The sequence below is a fragment of the Eumetopias jubatus genome, unplaced genomic scaffold (genome assembly GCF_037043125.1).
Source record: "Eumetopias jubatus isolate StellerSeaLion01/CBP00866 unplaced genomic scaffold, mEumJub1_p1.0 scaffold_6, whole genome shotgun sequence".
Classification (NCBI taxonomy): Eukaryota; Metazoa; Chordata; class Mammalia; order Carnivora; family Otariidae; genus Eumetopias; species Eumetopias jubatus.
The window spans coordinates 14,847,475-14,866,742 of NW_028274812.1; the positions used below are offsets into that span (position 1 = coordinate 14,847,475).

Consider the following 19,268-nt stretch of genomic DNA (forward strand, 5'->3'; position numbering starts at 1 on the left):
CCACATTTTTTTTATAGAGATTACAGCATGTTACATAGAGGTCTCATAACTTAAGTAGAGTTTTTTTTAAATACATATTTGGTATTAAAGGAATAATAATTTTCACAAATTACCTGAATCATGAAAGGAGAGTTGAAATTATTCAGATATGCAGCAATAAATTCTTATTAGGGGAAGAGCCTTTCCAATTTCATTTTTAATTTCTGCATTCTTGAAGGAACTGTCCTCACTTTGACTATGTCTCACTGAAGATCATGGACTGAGGGAAAATTTTTGGTGACAATGGGTCTCAAAGAAAACTGTCAGCCTCATTTCTTTTTTTTTTTTACTTATTTTTTTTAATTTTTTATTGTTATGTTAATCACCATACATTACATCATTAGTTTTTGATGTAGTGTTCCATGATTCATTGTTTGCATATAACACCCAGTGCTCCATGCAGAATGTGCCCTCTTTAATACCCATCACCAGGCTAACCCATCCCCCTACCCTCCTCCCCACTAGAACCTTCAGTTTGTTTTTCAGAGTCCATTGTCTCTCATGATTTCTTTCCCCCTCTGACTTAGTCCCCTTCATTCTTCCCCTCCTGCTATCTTCTTCTTTTTCTTTTTTCTTAACATATGTTGCATTATTTGTTTCAGAAGTACAGAACTGTGATTCAACACTCTTGCACAATTCACAGCGCTCACGATAGCACATACCCTCCCCAATGTCTATCACCCAGCTCCCCCATCCCTCCCACCCCCCACCACTCCAGCAACACTCGGTTTGTTTCCTGAGATTAAGAATTCCTCATATCAGTGAGGTCATATGATACATGTATTTCTCTGATTGACTTATTTCACTCAGCATAACACCCTCCAGTTCCATCCACATCGTTGCAAACGGCAAGATCTCATTCCTTTTGATGGCTGCATAATATTCCATTGTGTATATATACCACTTCTTCTTTATCCATTCATCTGTCGATGGACATCTTAGCTCTTTCCACAGTTTGGCTATTGTGGACATTGCTGCTATAAACATTGGGGTGCACGTACCTCTTCGGATCCCTACATTTGTATCTTTGGGGTAAATACCCAGTAGTACAATTGCTGGATCGTATGGTAGCTCTATTTTCAACTGTTTGAGGAACCTCCATACTGTTTTCCAGAGGGGTTGCACCAGCTTGCATTCCCACCAACAGTGTTGGAGGGTTCCCCTTTCTCCGCATCCCCGCCAGCATCTGTCATTTCCTGACTTGTTAATTTTAGCCATCCTGACTGGTGTAAGGTGGTATCTCATTGAGGTTTTCATTTGGATTTCCCTGATGCCGAGTGATGGCGAGCACTTTTTCATGTGTCTGTTGGCCATTTGGATATCTTCTTTGGAAAAATGTCTGTTCATGTCTTCTGCCCATTTCTTGATTGGATTATTTGTTCTTTGGGTGTTGAGTTTGATAAGTTCTTTAGAGATTTTGGATACTAGCCCTTTATCTGATAGGTGATTTGCAAATATTTTCTCCCATTCTGTCGGTTGTCTTTTGGTTTTGTGGACTGTTTCTTTTGCTGTGCAAAAGCTTTTTATCTTGATGAAATCCCAGTAGTTCATTTTTGCCCTTGCTTCCCTTACCTTTGGTGATGTTTCTAGGAAGAAGTTGCTGCGGCTGAGGTCGAAGAGGTTGCTGCCTGTGTTCTCCTTTAGGATTTTGATGGACTCCTGGCTCACGTTTAGGTCTTTCAACCATTTGGAGTCTATTTTTGTGTGTGGTGTAAGGAAATGGTCCAGTTTCATTCTTCTGCATGTGGCTGTCCAGTTTTCCCAACATCATTTGTTGAAGGGACTGTCTTTTTTCCATTGGACATTCTTTCCTGCTTTGTCAAAGATTAGTTGACCATAGAATTGAGGTTCCATTTCTGGGCTCTCGGTTCTGTTCCATTGATCGATGTGTCTGTTTTTGTGCCAGTACCATACTGTCTTGATGATGACAGCTTTGTAGTAGAGCTGGAAGTCTGGAATTGTGATGCTGCCAGCTTTGCTTTTCTTTTTCAAGATTCCTCTGGCTATTCAGGGTCTCTTCTGGTTCCATACAAATTTTAGGATTATTTGTTCCATTTCTTTGAAAAAAGTGGATGGTATTTTGATGGGGATTGCATTGAATGTGTAGATTGCTCTAGGTAGCATTGACATCTTCACAATGTTGGTTCTTCCAATCCATGAGCATGGAACATTTTTCCATTTCTTTGTGTCTTCTTCAATTTCTTTCCTGAGTATTTTATAGTTTTCTGAGTACAGATCCTTTGCTCTTTGGTTAAATTTATTCCTAGGTATCTTATGGTTTTGGGTGCAATTGTAAATGGGATCAACTCCTTGATTTGTCTCTCTTCTGTCTTGTTGTTGGCGTATAGGAATGCCACTGATTTCTGTGCATTGATTTTATATCCTGCTACTTCACTGAATTCCTGTATGAGTTCTAGCAGTTTTGGGGTGGAGTCTTTTGGGTTTTCCACATACAGTATCATATCATCTGCAAAGAGTGAGAGTTTAACTTCCTCTGTGCCGATTTGGATGCCTTTGATTTCTTTTTGTTGTCTGATTGCTGTGGCTAGGACTTCTAATACTATGTTGAATAGCACTGGTGATAGTGGACATCCCTGCCGCGTTCCTGACCTTAGGGGAAAAGCTCTCAGCTTTTCCCCATTGAGAATGATATTCGCTGTAGGTTTTTCATAGATGGCTTTTATGATGTTGGGGTATGTACCCTCTGTCCCTATACTCTGAAGAGTTTTGATCAAGAAAGGATGCTGCACTTTGTCAAATGCTATTTCTGCATCTATTGAGAGGATCATATGATTCTAGTTCTTTCTTTTGTTAATGTATTGTATCATGTTGATTGATTTGCGGATGTTGAACCAGCCTTGCAGCCCGGGGATAAATCCCACTTGGTCATGGTGAATAATCCTTTTAATGTACTGTTGGATCCTATTGGCTAGTATTTTGGTGAGAATTTTTGCATCCGTGTTCATCAAGGATATTGGTCTGTAATTCTCCTTTTTGATGGGGTCTTTGTCTGGTTTGGGGATCAAGGTAATGGTGGCCTCATAAAATGTGTTTGGAAGTTTTCCTTCCATTTCTATTTTTTGGAACAGTTTCATTCTTCTTTAAATGTCTGATAGAATTCCCCTGGGAAGCCATCTGGCCCTGGGCTTTTGTTTCTTGGGAGATGTTTGATGACTGCTTCAATTTCCTTCGTGGTTATAGGTCTGTTCAGGTTTTCTATTTCTTCCTGGTTCAATTTTGGTAGTTGATACATCTCTAGGAATGCACCCATTTCTTCCAGGTTCTCTAATTTGCTGGCATAGAGTTGCTCATAATATGTTCTTATAATTGTTTGTATTTCTTTGGTGTTGCTTGTGATCTCTCCTCTTTCATTCATGATTTTGTTGATTTGGGTCATTTCTCTTTTCTTTTGGATAATTCTGGCCAGGGGTTTAGCAATCTTGTTCATTCTTTCAAAGAACCAGCTCCTAGTTTCGTGGATCTGTTCTACTGTTCTTTTGGTTTCTATTTCATTGATTTCTGCTCTGATCTTTATTATTTCTCTTCTCCTGCTGGGTTTAGGCTTTATTTGCTGTTCTTTCTCCAGCTCCTTTAGGTGTAGGGTTAGGTTGTGTATTTGAGACCTTTCTTGTTTCTTGAGAAAGGCTTGTATTGCTATATACTTTCCTCTCAGGACTGCCTTTGCTGTATCCCAAAGATTTTGAACAGTTGTGTTTTCATTTTCATTGGTTTCCATGAATTTTTTTAACTCTTCTTTAATTTCCTGGTTGACCCATTCATTCTTTAGTAGGATGCTCTTTAGCCTCCATGTATTTGAGTTCTTTCTGGCTTTCCTCTTGTGATTGAGTTCTAGTTTCAAAGCATTGTGGTCTGAGAATATGCAGGGATTAATCCCAATCTTTTGGTACCGGTTGAGACCTGATTTGTGACCTAGGATGTGATCAATTCTGGAGAATGTTCCATGGGCACTAGAGAAGAATGTGTATTCTGTTGCTTTGGGATGGAATGTTCTGACTATGTCTGTGAAGTCCATTTGGTCCAGTGTGTCATTTAAAGCCTTTATTTCCTTGTTGATCTTTTGCTTAGATGATCTGTCCATTTCAGTCAGGGGGGTGTTAAAGTCCCCCACTATTATTGTATTGTTGTCAATGTGTTTCTTTGCTTTTGTTATTAATTGCCTTATATAATTGGCTGCTCCCATGTTAGGGGCATAGATATTTACAATTGTTAGATCTTCTTGTTGGATGGACCCTTTAAGTAGGATATAGTGTCCTTCCTCATCTCTTAATACAGTCTTTGTTTTAAAATCTAATTTGTCTGATACAAGGATTGCCACCCCAGCTTTCTTTTGGTGTCCATTAGCATTGTAAATGGTTTTCCACCCCCTCACTTTCAATCTGGGGGTGTCTTTGGGTCTAAGATGAGTCTCTTGCCGACAGCATATCGATGGGTCTTGTGTTTTAACCCAATCTGATAGGCTGTGTCTTTTGATTGGGGCATTTAGCCCATTTACATTCAGGGTAACTATTGAAAGGTATGAATTTAGTGCCATTGTATTGCCTGTAGGTGACCGTTACTATATATTGCCTGTGTTCCTTTCTGATCTATGCTGCTTTTAGGCTCTCTCTTTGCTTAGAGGACCCCTTTCAATATTTCTTGGAGGGCTGGTTTCGTGTTTGCAAATTCCTTTAGTTTTTGTTTGTCCTGGAAGCTTTTTATCTCTCCTTCAATTTTCAATGAGAGCTTAGCTGGATATAGTATTCTTGGCTGCATATTTTTCTCGTTTAGTGCTCCGAAGATCTCATGCCAGTCCTTTCTGGCCTGCCCGGTCTCTGTGGATAGGTCTGTTGCCAATCTAATATTTCTACCATTGTAGGTTACATATCTCTTCTCCCGAGCTGCTTTCAGGATTTTCTCTTTGTCTCTGAGACTCGTAAGTTTTACTATTAGATGTCGGGGTGTTGACCTATTTTTATTGATTTTGAGAGGGGTTTTCTGTGCCTCCTGGATTTTGATGCCTGTTTCCTTCCTCACATTAGGGAAGTTCTCTGCTATAATTTGCTCCAATATACCTTCTGCCCCTCTCTCTCTTTCTTCTTCTTCTGGGATCCCAATTATTCTAATGTTGTTTCATCTTATCGTATTGTTTATCTCTCGAATTCTCCCCTCGTGATCCTGTAGTTGTTTATCTCCCTTTTCTCAGCCTCTTTATTTTCCATCATTTGGTCTTCTATATCGCTGATTCTCTCTTCTGTCTCATTTATCCTAGCAGTTAGTGCCCCCATTTTTGATTGCACCTCATTAATACCCTTTTTGATTTCGACTTGGTTAGATTTTAGTTCTTTTATTTCTCCAGAAAGGGTTTCTCTAATAACTTCCATGCTTTTTTCAAGCCCAGCTAGTATCTTTAAAGTCATGATTCTGAACTCTAGGTCCGACATCATACTAATGTCCATATTGAGTAGGTCCCTGGCTGACGGTACTACCTCTTGTTCTTTTTGCTGAGGTGATTTTTTTCATCTTGTCATTTTGTCCAGAGGAGAATAGATGAATGAGAGAACAAAATGCTAACAGGTTAACAAAGTTCCCAGCAAATATACTCTATACAAATCAGAAAAGACCTGAAACCAGGGGAAAAGAAAGGGAAAGAAAGAAAAAAGAAAGAAAAAAGAACACACAAAAAGAAAAAGATAAAAACAAAAACAGAACAATCCAAAAAAAAAAACAGAATATGATCAAATATGATCAGTGCCACACACTAGATTTTGGGCGTATTTTGGTCTGTTAGAAGAAAGTGCCTCCTAAAAGTTTAAAGGAAGAAAGACATATATGTACAAAATAAGGGTTGATACAATGAAGGGATGGAAGATGCCTGTAAAGATAAAAATTATATAAGATTTTATAAAAGGAATTGATAAAATAAGAAGTTGTTTGAAAAAAGAAAGAAGATTTAAAAAAAAAAGAAAAAAAAAGGGAGAGAATGTGATCAGGCAGGAGACTAGAACAAGAGAACAAAGCCATACACTAGTGATTTAGGGTATATTTTGATCTGTTAGAAGAAACTGTATCTTAACATTTTAAAGAGAGAACAACTTATATATATATGCCAAAAATAAGGGTAACTACTATGAAGGGATAAAATATGACTCTAAAAATGAAAAATAAAAAATGTTTTTTTAAAAAAGGGATTGATAAGATGTTGGTTGAAAAAGGGAAAAAGAAAAATTAAAAAAAAAAACAGTTAAAAAATTAACTTTGAAAAACTAATGAATTATGGTAAAAAAGCCATGAATTCTATGTGCAGTATTCCCCTAGCGCTGGAGTTCTCCCGTTCTCCTTGATCGGTAAACTTGGTCTTGGCTTGCTGGCTGTTTGTGCTGATCTTCTGGGGGAGGGACCTGTTGCCGTGGTTCCCAAATGTCTTTGCCGGAGGCGGAATTGCCCCGCCCTTGTCGGTCTGGGCTAAGCAAGCTGCTCGGGTTTGCTCTCAGGAGCTTTTTTTTTTTTTTTTTAATTTTTTATTGTTATGTTAATCACCATATATTACTTTTGTTCCCTGCAAGCTCTGGTACAGCTTTAGAGGACCAGGGTGAAAATGGTGGCCTCCCAATCTCCACTCGGAGGAGCTGAGAACTCGGGGCCCCGCTCCTCAGTTCGCCCCCAGAGAAAAGCAATCACTCCCGTGTCCCCGGTCTCCGGCCGCACTCCGTGCTCACCTGGCCTGTGACCGAGCGTTTCTATCTCTGGCACCCGACCCCATGTGGAGTCTCCAAACCCAGCAGATCCCTGCGGTGTGCTCCCGCGCCGCTCGTCCTGGGGGAGGGAGGGGAGTCTCCCCGGATCTGCTGCTTGTTGGGTCCCTGCTGGAGGAGCAGTGGCCCGACTGGGCCGCGGATCACAGTTTATGGCCACCCCGAGCTGAGAGCCCGCGCCTCGGCTCCGTCTCTGCAGCCGGCTTCCCCGCTCCAATACCTGGGAGCTCTGGCGCACTCAGGCACCCCCGGTTTTTCTGTGACCCCGAGGGTCCTGAGACCACACTGTCCCGCGAGGATTCCACCCCCCGCTTAGCCACTGGCGCGACGTCCCTCCGCGGAGCTGACTCTAAATGTTCCGATTTTGTGCTCCGCGGCTCTAGCACTTGCCAGAAGCGGCCAATGGAGGCCCCCTCCCCTGCCGTCTATCCTCCCGAATATCGCCTCGGATTCACTTCTCCGCACGTCCTACCTTCCAGAAAGTGGTCGCTTTTCTGTTCAGAGAGTTGTTGCTACTCTCTTCTTCGATCTCCTGTTGAGTTCGTAGGTGTTCAGAATGGTTTGATCCCTATTCAGCTGAATTCCTGAGACCAGACGAAATCCGGGTCTCCTACTCATCCGCCATCTTGCTCCCTGTCAGCCTCATTTCTTGATGCTGTGCTTTCTTTGTGCACCTTTTGCCTCCGATTAGGATCTCTGCCAGGCCCTGGAGGCACTGAGCAGTGCGGTGGCCACCATCTCAGCCAGTGCCCAGAAGGTCGCTAACAGAGGCTCCTCCATTCAGAGGGCAGCGGCCCTGCAGCTGAGGTACGAGGAGACGGGGACTCGGGCCAAGGAGAGGCAGACTGTGCTGGAGAATCTGCTGACCCACTGGCAGAGGTGAGATGCCTTCCTTCCCGAGTTGGCAGCATGGATTTCAACTGCCACTCTAAGTAGGGAATTCTGGCCCAGCTGTTGGGAAATAATCATCCCAGATGTAAAACGCATCAACTCATGTGTCTAATATGGGAAGATCTTGTTGGTCTTTGTCAGAAGATGAAGATCCCTAAAGTGGAGAGGATGTATATGTATCTTTCATATTACATAGATATAAACACAGGTGCAAATACAGATATGAACGTGAAAGGAATGTTCTTTTTACCTTCACATCTAGGAAGAAGATAACCAACATTGTACTATTCATAATGGTTAGTGTTGGACCTCCAACTTTGGAAGCATTTCATTTTTTGGCATGATAATTTTAATAAATTTGTCTCTCATCTCTGCTTTCTTTAGGCTAGAGAAAGAATTATCAACCTTTTTAACCTGGTTAGAGCGGTGTGAAGCAATAGCCAGTTCTCCAGAAATGGACATTTCTGCAGACAGAGTCAAAGTGGAGAGTGAACTTCAATCAATACAGGCAAGTTCAAGTTCAAACTTCCTCCTTCTTTGACTTTGAGGGTTTCCCACACTCTTGGTTCTCAACAACTTTCAAGTTTATTGCACACTGACATTCTACATTAATCTCCCAAAAAGTTGCTCCTCAGAAACTCCTCAGAAACAGTGACTGTTTCCTGCCCTGAGGATAAAGAGCCATCCTCAGTCCACACTAAGGAAAAAAGATCTTATCTTTTTATAAATATGCTGTGAAGTGTTCTAAGAGTGGAAGTCACAGCTCCTTTTCTGAAAAATAGCAGAAAGATATCTGGCAATATAAAAGTATTCCTACACATCCCTACACAGAGAGTAAGTGCTATACAGGTTAGGGGACCAGGAGGTGACTGAAGCCTCTGCGACATCCACATCCGGGCACAGTGTCTGCCAAGCTGCCTCCCACTGGGTTCTGAACATTCCTTGTCTAGCCCCATATTCCGGCTTTGTGTGTTTTGTCCTGCTTGGCTTAAGTCCCGGTTCTGCCTTGTGGCCCTTCCTGCCATCCATAGGCTGTGTGACCCTTCTTCAGAAATCTTCAGCAACTTTGCTTGCATCACACATGTGGCCTCATTAAGGAGGGGGAGAAAGCATCCTGACAAGCATCTACTATGCGCCATGCTACACTATCATCCCATTTAATACCATGTTATGTTGTTAGCTGTGTAATGTGTTTACCTCTTATCTCTTATTAGATAGGAACCACAACTTTTATGCATCACTCACAGCACCTTACAGTTCATTGCCTAATTAAAAATAAGTCATTCTGTTGCATGAAAACAAAATGAAGAGCCCTTAAGTCCCCCAGTTTGGCCTAATATAGTCTCTAAATGAAGAAGGAGACCACATTTCTGGTACCCAGAATTGCATCTCTATTATTGTTAGATATGCATTGTTTCTCTTTAGCAATAGCTTTTCTTTGGTTCTCTTTACCTACACAGTTTTTTCATCTTGAAAGAAATTCTACAGCTTCTAAAGTTGCCTAACTTAATAGAACTCAGATTCTGGAAAACTAATTCAGGTTTCAGTAGTATTTTAAATGTTTCATTAAAGGTTAAGCAGATCCATTCTAAATCAATAATAAAATCAGTAATAAAAACTCTCCTTAAGCCTGGTCCCAATGAAATCTGTGTTGCAAGAATGCAAAACCTTTGGACAGCAACCACCTGTGTCACATGGTCCTTCCGAGTCAATCATGCTGAGATAAGATCTAGAATGTATTCTGTTTTTCTTAGGCACTGCAAAATGAAGTTGTATCCCAGGCCTCAATCTATAGCAACCTTTTGCAAATGAAGGAATCACTATTCTCAGTGGCCTCCAATGATGATGTGAAAATGATGAAAGTACATTTGGAGCAGTTGGATGAGAGATGGAGAGATTTGCCACAGATAATTAGCAAAAGGTTGGTTTCTAAAAAAATTTTTATATAGTTCATTTTTTAAAATGTTGAGCATATAAATTAAGAAAGCAGAGTTTTATTTGCTTTTACTTAATTGAGCTATTCAGATAAGTATAGAAGGGAAAGAAATTACTTTGTCATTTAAAAAATAGAAGTGCTCCAGCAAAGGAAACAATCAACAAAACTAAAAAACAACCCACTGAATGCGAGAAGATATTTGCAAATGGCATATCAAATAAAGGGTTAGTATTCAATAAAAAAGGGGTTAATATTCAAAATATATAACGAACTTATACACCCCATCACCCAAAAAACAAGTAATCCAATTTAAAAATGGGCAGACATTTCTCCAAAGAACACATGTGGATGGCCAGCAGACACATGAAAAGATGCTCAACATCACTCATCATCAGGGAAATGCAAATCAAAACCACAATGAGATATCATCTCACACCTGTCAGAATGGCTAAAATCAACAACAGAGGAAACAACAGGTGTTGGCCTGGATGTGGAGAAAGGGGAACCAACCCTCTTACACTATTGGTGGGAATGCAAATTGGTGCAGCCAATGCGGATAACAATATGCAGGTTCCTCAAAAAATTAAAAATAGAATTATTATATGATCTAGTAATTCCACTACTGAGTATTTACCCAAAGAATGCGAAAACACTAATTTGAAAAGATATATGCACCCCTATGTTTATTTCAGCATTATTTACAATAGCCAAATTATGGGAGCAGCCCAAATGTCCATCAATAGATGAACAGATAAAGAAGTGGTATATATATAAATATATTTTCCCCCACTGTGTGTGTGTACACACACACACACACACACACACACACACACACACACACACACACACAGTGGAATATTACTCAGCTATAAAAAAGAATGAAATCTGCCATTTGCAACAATATAAGTGAATCTAGAGAGTATATTGCTGAGCAAAATAAGTCAGAGAAAGACAAATACCATATGATTTCACTCGTATGTGGAATTTAAGAAATGAAACAAATGAGCAAAGAAAAAAAGAGACAAACCAAAAAATCGATTCTTAACTATAGAGAACAAACAGATGGTTACCAGAGGGGAGGTGGGTGGGGGGAGGGATGAAATAAAGGAAAAGGTTTAAGAGTGCACTCATTGTGCTGAGCACTGGATAACGGGCAGAGTTGTTGAATTGTTGTATCATACACCGGAAACTAACATAACACTGTATGTTAACTATACTGGAATTAAAATTTAAAAAAAAAAAACCTCAAGCGCTCAAAAATCAGCATTTCTGATGAACCTCAGTCCAAAATTTTTGTCTCACAATTAGGGAAAATGATCAAACTAATTGAAAAATATTGAAGAGGGTAGGGTTGCTTATGTTTTGTATTATTTTTGCCCAAGCTATTTGTGTACAGGAGAAAAATGGTAATTAAAATTTTGCCTCCCGTGGTATTTCTCAACTGAGGCAGTGGCGTGTGGAACAGCACTGCATCAGATGAAGTCAGAGAAGTTGATTATGTGGGGTCCCTCCTCGGCCACAGTAAGGATTTTTGGAGTTTGCCTTCCTACGTGCAAAAGGAAATTGACTCCGTGTTAAGCCTGGCAGACAATGTTCTGATTACATTAAAATCATTCCTGGCTGTTACCTAGAGAGTAAACTGTAGAGACACAGTGGTCTCTCTATTACCTAAAGAGTGAACTGTGGAGAGTGGCAGGAAGGAGGCCATTGAGGAGGCCAGGCAAAAGATGAAGCAATTTAGACCCAGGTAGGCTTGTGGAAATGGAGAGGAGAGCAGAGAATATACTGTGTGTGGGGGAGTGGGGAGGGGGTATGTACAGATTAGATGTGGTGGTAAAGAACCAAGGGCATAAAGAATGGCTCAGAGGACCACCTCGGGGACAGTGGTTAATATTAACTGAGATGTGGAAAACTGTGAATAAAGGGTTTGAGAAGTAGAAAACATCAAAAATTTTGGTATGTCCATGTATGACAACATCACTTTTGCCCTCAGTTAAACTTATTGCAACAATGTATCATTAACTTTTCCTGTTCATTTGGGGGACATTTTAACGTTAATACCTTTCTCTACATAGGATTACTTTTCTTCAGTCTGTGGTCGCTGAACACCAGCAATTTGATGAACTGCTGCTTTCCTTTTCTGTCTGGATTAAGCTGTTTCTCAGTGAATTACAAACTACTTCTGAAATAAGCATAACGGACCATCAAGCAGCATTTACTCGGCACAAGGTAAAGTGCATACTTTTAAGACCAAGGAAGAATTTATTCATAAAAGAGAGCTCTTGAATTATAAAGAAAAGCATTTTTTAATCCAACCATTCCGCACCAGTTTAACCTTGCATTTATATGCAAATGTTTTAATAATTGAGTATATGGGTCCTAGCAATGTGTTATACAGATAAATTAAGCAGATAAAACCACTTCAGATAAACTAGACAACCATGTTGACACTATTTCTTCAAAATGGAGTAAATGATTTCTAGGGTAAAGTGATGAGAATGTTCATTTTTAAGCTTCCTGGTTTGTTTTGTTCCAATGCTGAAAACTAATACTAAATTCCAATGCCTTAATGATACAATTTTACTAAATTACTGTTTAGTTCGAAAGTTATTTAAAATTCATGATTTATTTTCCTTAGTTATAAATTATGCATAATATCTATCCTAGCATAAAAAAACCACTTAAATCAAGTATTAGAGTAGTTGGAGATAAGCTACATAATAAACTTATGACAATATTTAATGATAAAACATTTAGTATTTATGGAGAGCTCACTCTGTACCAGGTTTGCTAATTGTTTTTATGGAAAGGAATAGTACTTCCTCATATCTTTATGACTTCAAGTAGTTTTACAACTTGGAACAAGATGCCCACTGAAATTAGGCTCCTACCCTTGAAAGAGACAGGGAGATGGGGGTGCTATCTTCTTCATGATTATATTTCAAAAGTGTTACCAAACTGAAAAGAGTTCGTTTGCCCTCGTGCAACAGAAAACCAAATATCGTAACACTGGTCTTTTGCAGAGGGGTAAGCTTTATTGCCAAGCAAAGACATAAGAGGTTGGTTCAAATCTGTCTCCCAAAAGGGTTGGGGTTGGGTGCATTTAAGGATAAGGAGTTAGGATGTCATGGGTATGTAGGTTGAATGGAATATGCCGATTAGACATAGGGGAAGAAGTAAATGTCCCCCTTTCTGAGCATTTGCATTCAGGAATTGTGCTTGTCATGGGACACATGTTCATTAAATGGCAGTGTAAGCATGATGAGCTGGGGGAGATCACGGGGTGTGTCGTCACAGTTACTCTTTTTCACTTTTGGTCCCTTGTGCACAACTGTAAGGGTTCTTCCCAGCTTTCTCTAGTCTTAGCTTACTGGTGCTCACTCAACCTCTACATAACAAGCTCATAAATCAGTCAGATCAACCAGAGATTTTTTAGGGTAAAACAGTCAAGCATTTGTTAACTCACTGTGTTGGTTTCAAAAGGGTGACCCCCTGTCCTTGAGAAACATTCTTGGGTTGTAACTGCACACAAGCTTTTTAAAAAGATTTGTATCTCAAAAGAGCAGAGAATGAATTTGTACATTTTCTAAAGTAAATGCTCAAAGCTTCTTTCTGAAGTTTAATGGTCAAACTGAGGGGAGTATTAAGGCCATTGTGGTCAAGATTAAGATAGGTGATAATTTCTCTTTAATGGGAACCATGCTGAGATTGTTAGCAATGCTCAGAGATCTCAAACATGATTTATTGTGAGCATGTCAGATTTCCTATACAACAGTCTCAATGAGTTCATCTTTGTTTCTTTAAAGGAGGCTGCTAAAACCTGTTTTCATTGGCCTCACCTACTGCCTCTGAAGATAGGTTAATGCCCATCTATTCCTACTCTCCCTCCCAATAAGCACTGTTAGAATTAACTTCATTGCATATATATTTAAAATCTTTCAAACCTCAATATCTTTTATATATAGTAATATATAATATATACAGTATTGTTAAAAAATTTAACTGAGTAAATTTGAAGATCTAATTGGCTTTATTAAGTGATTTGTGAATCAGGCAGGATCTCATCTAGCAAATAGAAAGGAGCTCAGAGGGGTTGTACAGAATAGAAGGTTTTCATAGGAAGGAGAGTGGGGCAATTAAGTTATTAGCAAAAGAAAGGATCATTGTAGGCAAGGCCACTTTCCCTTAGGGGTAAGAACAGGGGGTCTGGTCTTATCTTACAGATTACCTCATCTTCCTTGGGTTGGGGGCGTGGGGAAGGAGAGGGCCTATGTGACAGATTGCCTCATCAGTACTGACCAGAAAATTCCTGACTGACAAGTTAACACTTATTTCTGGAGGAGTCTGAAACTGCAGTTAGGCTAGGTGTGAAACACCAGTTTGGTGACATGACCTACCATAATTCGGGCCTGTGATTTGCTTTTTGTTGATATATACTAGATATATATTTATATTAGAACTATAAATTTTAACTATGTATACATATGTATTTTAAATCCTCCGAATTATACATGTATGTATTTATATAAAATTTCCTTTTACGATTTTTATTCATTAAGACATTATTTTCCATGCAATGAATTCATTCCAAATCAGAGTTGTTATATGTAAAACATATAGGTGAGAAAACAGGAAATTTTAAGAACGTTTCTTAAAGATTCACCATAGATGACCTTTAAGTCCTACAGCATCCATTGCATTGAAAATGGATCTTGACAATCACGGACTGTGACTATGTCTGTGTCATTAGCCACAGTGTACCTGAGGACTCAGTAACTCGCTCTTCCCTTCCAGGACCACGTAGCAGAAATAGAGAGCAAAAAGGGAGAACTACAGAGTCTACAGGATCACCTAGTGAAGCTGGGTGCTCTGGGTCAAGCTGAGAACCTCCACCTCCTCCAGGGCAAGGCAGAGGACTGTTTCCAGCTGTTGGAGGAAGCCAGCCAGGTCGTGGAAAGGCGGCAGCTTGCCCTGTCCCAGTTGGCTGAATTCCTACAGAGCCACGCCTCGCTGTCAGGGGTTCTCCACCGGCTGAGGCACACAGTGGAAGCAACCGACAGTATGAATAGGAAACAGACTGATTTATTAGAAAAGGACCTAAATCATGCAATTCAAGACGCTAAAACACTGGAATCTGCGGCCATCAGTCTTGACAGCATTCTCGCCAAAGCTCAATACCATCTTAAAAGCGGAAGTTCTGAGCAAAGGACTTCCTGCAGAACGACAGCTGATCACCTCTGTTCTGAATTAGAGAGAATCCAGAACCTTCTGGGTATGAAGCAGAGTGAGGCAGATGCCCTGGCAGTATTGAAGAAAGCATTCCAAGACCAGAAAGAAGAGTTGCTGAAAAGCATTGAGGACATTGAAGAAAGGACAGACAAAGAGAGACTGAAGGAGCTGACCCGCCAAGCTCTTCAGCAGAGGTATGAAGAAACGGCTGGAGCCAGTTGTTGAGTTTATTTTTTATTTGTCCTAGAATTAACTGCAATGCTTTAACGGTGTCATATTTAGCAACTCCTTTTAATATTTTGAGGATAAAATTAATGACTGATTTGACACTTAAGAAGTACTAAAATTTCTTTGGTTTCCTTAAGGATTTTCCCAAGGGCTCTGGCTATATAAGCCACACTAAGATCTTAATTATAACAGACAATATAGATCATATTAACTTTTTTAAAGCAATGTTTAGCTGTTAGGATAAGGGCCTCATCTTCTCTAGTGAGAATGAAAGTGGAGGCAAGAGGGAGTGATCCAGGTAGCTTTGTAGTCCCAGTGCGGAAAATATGAAGGAATTCCTGCCTGGTGGCTGCCAGCCCCTCAGAAAGACTGGAGCAAGCTCATCAGATGAGAGTGAGTGACAGGATTTTGGCAGAGAGAAAATGGCATAAAGTGGTTCTGTTGTAGAGAGGAAATGGAGATGGTTATCTCTGGAGCTTGATAAGGTGATAAAGCTGCCATTTGAGATTCGTATTCCTTCACCTAAAGTGAAACCAATCAGCTTGCCAGAGTAGTTTTCAACAACTACCTTTAAGTGTTGGCTTAGAGGTGTGGAAAAGGCAGACAAGTGGGTTTAAGCAAAGTTGAGGTTTTTGTTTTTTGTTTTTTTTGCAAAGTTGAGGTTTTTGTCAGCTGAGTTTAATAGAGAACCTAAGGGGTCAGGGGTATTTTCCTGCAGTACATTTGGAAGCAATTTTTTCCTCTAATACTATAGCCTTCTCAATCTTGTTTTTCCTCCTTAATAGAACTTTTTCCCCACTTATGTTCTCAGGGATGTTCATCTTCCATTTTTTCAGGGGGCAGAGAAGCCGCTGAAATGTGCTCATACCAAAGTGTCCATAATTGATAAGAATTGTGTTGACCATGCCAAGATCATTGTGATTTGCTTCCTTTTAATTGGAATCAAGCATTTAGCAAAGGCTTACAGTTAGATAATAATGGCCCTTGAGGTTACATACATGTCTTGTGAGCCCTAGGCCGACGAATTTAACAGTAAACTAACAAAAAGGAATAAGATTTGAGGAAGAAAAACAGCCTCCAGAGTAAAGACAAAAAGAGGAGCCAAACATGGCAAAGGAGCAAACACCTTTGCTGTCCTGCGTAAGCCAAGCAGGCAGGAGATCCTAAAATTGCTGGGGAAGGCGGCCCAGGTTGGGCTCAAGAGCCACATCAATACCCCTAACACTGAACTCTCTAAAGCCACACAGAGGTTATGGAAAATGTTGCATTGAATTGATGGATTTATTAAAGTCCCGCCATACTTACGCTTCACTGTACGACTTTGGGCAAATCACCTGTCTTCTTGTAAGGTGCAGATAAAATGATAATGTGTGCTCCTAACCACTTTGTTTTGGAATTAAATGGAATCATGCATGGACATACACTTTATAAACTCTATAGCACTATATACCAAAACACAAGAATGCATGAGTCCATGGCTGCCTCTATATGACCACTTTTTACAAGTACTCAAATATTAGTATGTTAAGGACAAAAAATAAAGTTATTTTTATTTTAAATGAAACAACTGTACCCTTAAATATTATTATTTTACATGAATTGGACCTCGGGGCACAGAAGGACTTTTTACCAAAGACCTTTTAGTAAGTACTCACCTGCTTTGCCTACAAGCTCAGCCCTCGTCTTAAAAATCTTATATCATGAAAGCAAAATAGAAAAAGAATACAAACTTAATGGAAAGTTGAAGATGAATGGTGAAAATGATTTTAAATGTTTCCCAACGTACAGTCTGTAGTTCTGCAAAGTTAATTTTTAAAGTGTCTCTCACAGTTGATATACATTAATTCAATTGCTGTGTTAAGTTTTTCCAAATATCTGTAGGTGTGCTTTATGGAGAAGAAATATTAGTCCTTACCTTTGGTAAATTAATAATAAAATAACATTTTAATTTACAGATTGAGAGTCTTTAATCAGTTGGAAGATGAATTGAATTCTCATGAGCATGAACTATGTTGGTTGAAAGACAAAGCTAAACAAATTGCTCAGAAAGATGTAGCCTTTGCATCTGAAATCGATAGGGAGGTAAACCGCTTAGAGGTTACCTGGGATGATACCAAAAGACTAATTCATGAAAAGTAAGTGAAAAAAACCTCTCGATTTTTTTTCAGCTATTTTGTGGCATTGGGCTGTTGTCTGTTGATTTGCATCGGTGTGATCAAGATTTGAATACCTTTTGCCACTTTATGTATTCTGTGTCTCTTTAGTACCATTAGAAATTTAGTTGTACAGAATTTTATTGAGGAAGTTGTTGAGATGGCAATGACAAGAGAAATTCATTGCTTGAAAGCAGGAGCTCTTAGCAGTTATAAAGTGCTACCGCGAGAGTCTTAACCTCTGATTTTTTGTTTTGTTGTACTTTTTTGTAATCAAGGTATGATTTACATAGTAAAATTCATGCTGTTTAGTGTATGCTCTTAAAGTGTGTGAGTGTAACACACATAGTTTATGAGTACACACACCTGTATGAGTAACTATTAAACTCTCAAATCTCACATAATCATTCCACCACAAGAAAAACATCCCCCAATGTCTCATTGTAGCTAGCCCCTCCCCCACCCCCAGTCCCTGGCAACCTTCAATCGGTTTTCTGTCTGTGCAGTATTGTATTTTCAGAATCACATACAAATGGATTCTTTCCAGTTTGGACGATTATAAATAAAACGTGTAAACATTCATGTTCAGTTTTTTGTGTGTACATAAGTTTTTACTGCACTTGGGTAAATAACTTCTTTTACTCAGCACAGTGGACATTGTTCTGGGTATTGATAAAGTCCATTCTTTTTTATAGCCAAATAATATTCCATTTGATAGGCATACCACAGTTTATTCTTTCACCAGGTGATGGATATTCGGGTTCTTTCCAGTTCAGATGACTATTAAAAAAAAGTATCTATAAACATTCACATTCAGTTTTTTTGTGTGTACATAAGTTTTTATTGCACATTGTAGATTATTAATGTGAGCTTTTAAAAATTTAACCATGTTGTAAAATTTTACCCCATGTTATTGAACATTCTCCTAAATTGTGACTTGTTAGAGATTGTACAGTATTCAATTATAAGAAGGTGTCAGAGTTTATTCAATTATTAGCCTGTTTTTAACATTTGAGTTATTTCTATTTTTTTCTCCTATTATAAACATTGGTGTAAAGAATATAATTTTACCTAAATCTTAGTGCACATCTTTTTCTTTGGAAAAATTCCTACATGTAGAATTGCTTGCTCAGAGGCATTTTACGCTTATAAACAGAAACCATCTTCTTATTTTGACAGTTTTCAGGGGATTCATATTCAGTGAAAATTTGTGTCACTGAAATGAGAAAAAACATCCTCGTATGTATTTTACTTATTGAGCAGTGTTTTTTTGTTTGGTTGGTTTGGTTTGTTTCTTTTGCTTCCCCTTAATAAACATCATTATGATGTAATTAAATAATGAAAAAATTGAAAAGCAAAAATTTGTTGGCATCTACATAAGTTTTAGTTGTGAAGAACATATATTTTTTCTTGTCGTTGAGGTCACAGATTTTGTTTTAATGGCTGTGTGCCTTCGTTACTCATGAAGAACAATTTGAACATTAGAGTTAAGTTGGTTTGACCAGCACTCTTGACCTTAATAGATAGAAATATGGCTTCCTCTTGAATCCAGCATCCATCTATAAATACATTTATGTGGTTACATATCAGGTCCGATCATAGGGAACCCTTTCCTTTCATACATAATAATAAATGATACCTTTTCTTTAATTACTATAGCCAGGGTCAATGCTGTGGACTTATTGACTTAATGAGGGAATATCAGAACTTCAAGTTGGCTGTATCTAAAGTCCTAGAAAATGCCAGCAATGTGATTGCAACAAGAACTACTATAAAAGATCAGGAGGATCTTAAATGGGCTTTATCCAAGGTAATAATTCGAAATGTATTTATTTTAGTAGACTACTCAGTAGATCTGATTTTCACATATAATGAATTCTCTGTACAATTTTGTCAGTACATATAGATGGAGAAAATTCATGCCAACAAACTCAGACTTTTTTTAAGGAATACTAATACCCTAGGATTCTAGCAATACAAAAAATGTGTAGTTCATTAATATCACTGGTTTCTGCATAAGGTCAACCATGAATTAAATTT

The 19,268-nt window shown here is 38.9% G+C and overlaps 1 protein-coding gene across 1 annotated transcript in view; it reads left to right on the plus strand.

Moving 5' to 3' along the window:
- Window positions 1-19,268, plus strand: part of SYNE1 (spectrin repeat containing nuclear envelope protein 1) — a 454,522-nt gene that overhangs the window by 190,633 nt on the left and 244,621 nt on the right. The window contains exons 35-41 of the mRNA XM_028103363.2: window positions 7,483-7,670; window positions 8,067-8,190; window positions 9,437-9,603; window positions 11,694-11,847; window positions 14,413-15,041; window positions 17,031-17,210; window positions 18,888-19,038. Of these exons, the coding sequence (XP_027959164.1) occupies window positions 7,483-7,670; window positions 8,067-8,190; window positions 9,437-9,603; window positions 11,694-11,847; window positions 14,413-15,041; window positions 17,031-17,210; window positions 18,888-19,038 (1,593 nt within the window). The remainder of the gene's footprint in view (window positions 1-7,482; window positions 7,671-8,066; window positions 8,191-9,436; window positions 9,604-11,693; window positions 11,848-14,412; window positions 15,042-17,030; window positions 17,211-18,887; window positions 19,039-19,268) is intronic.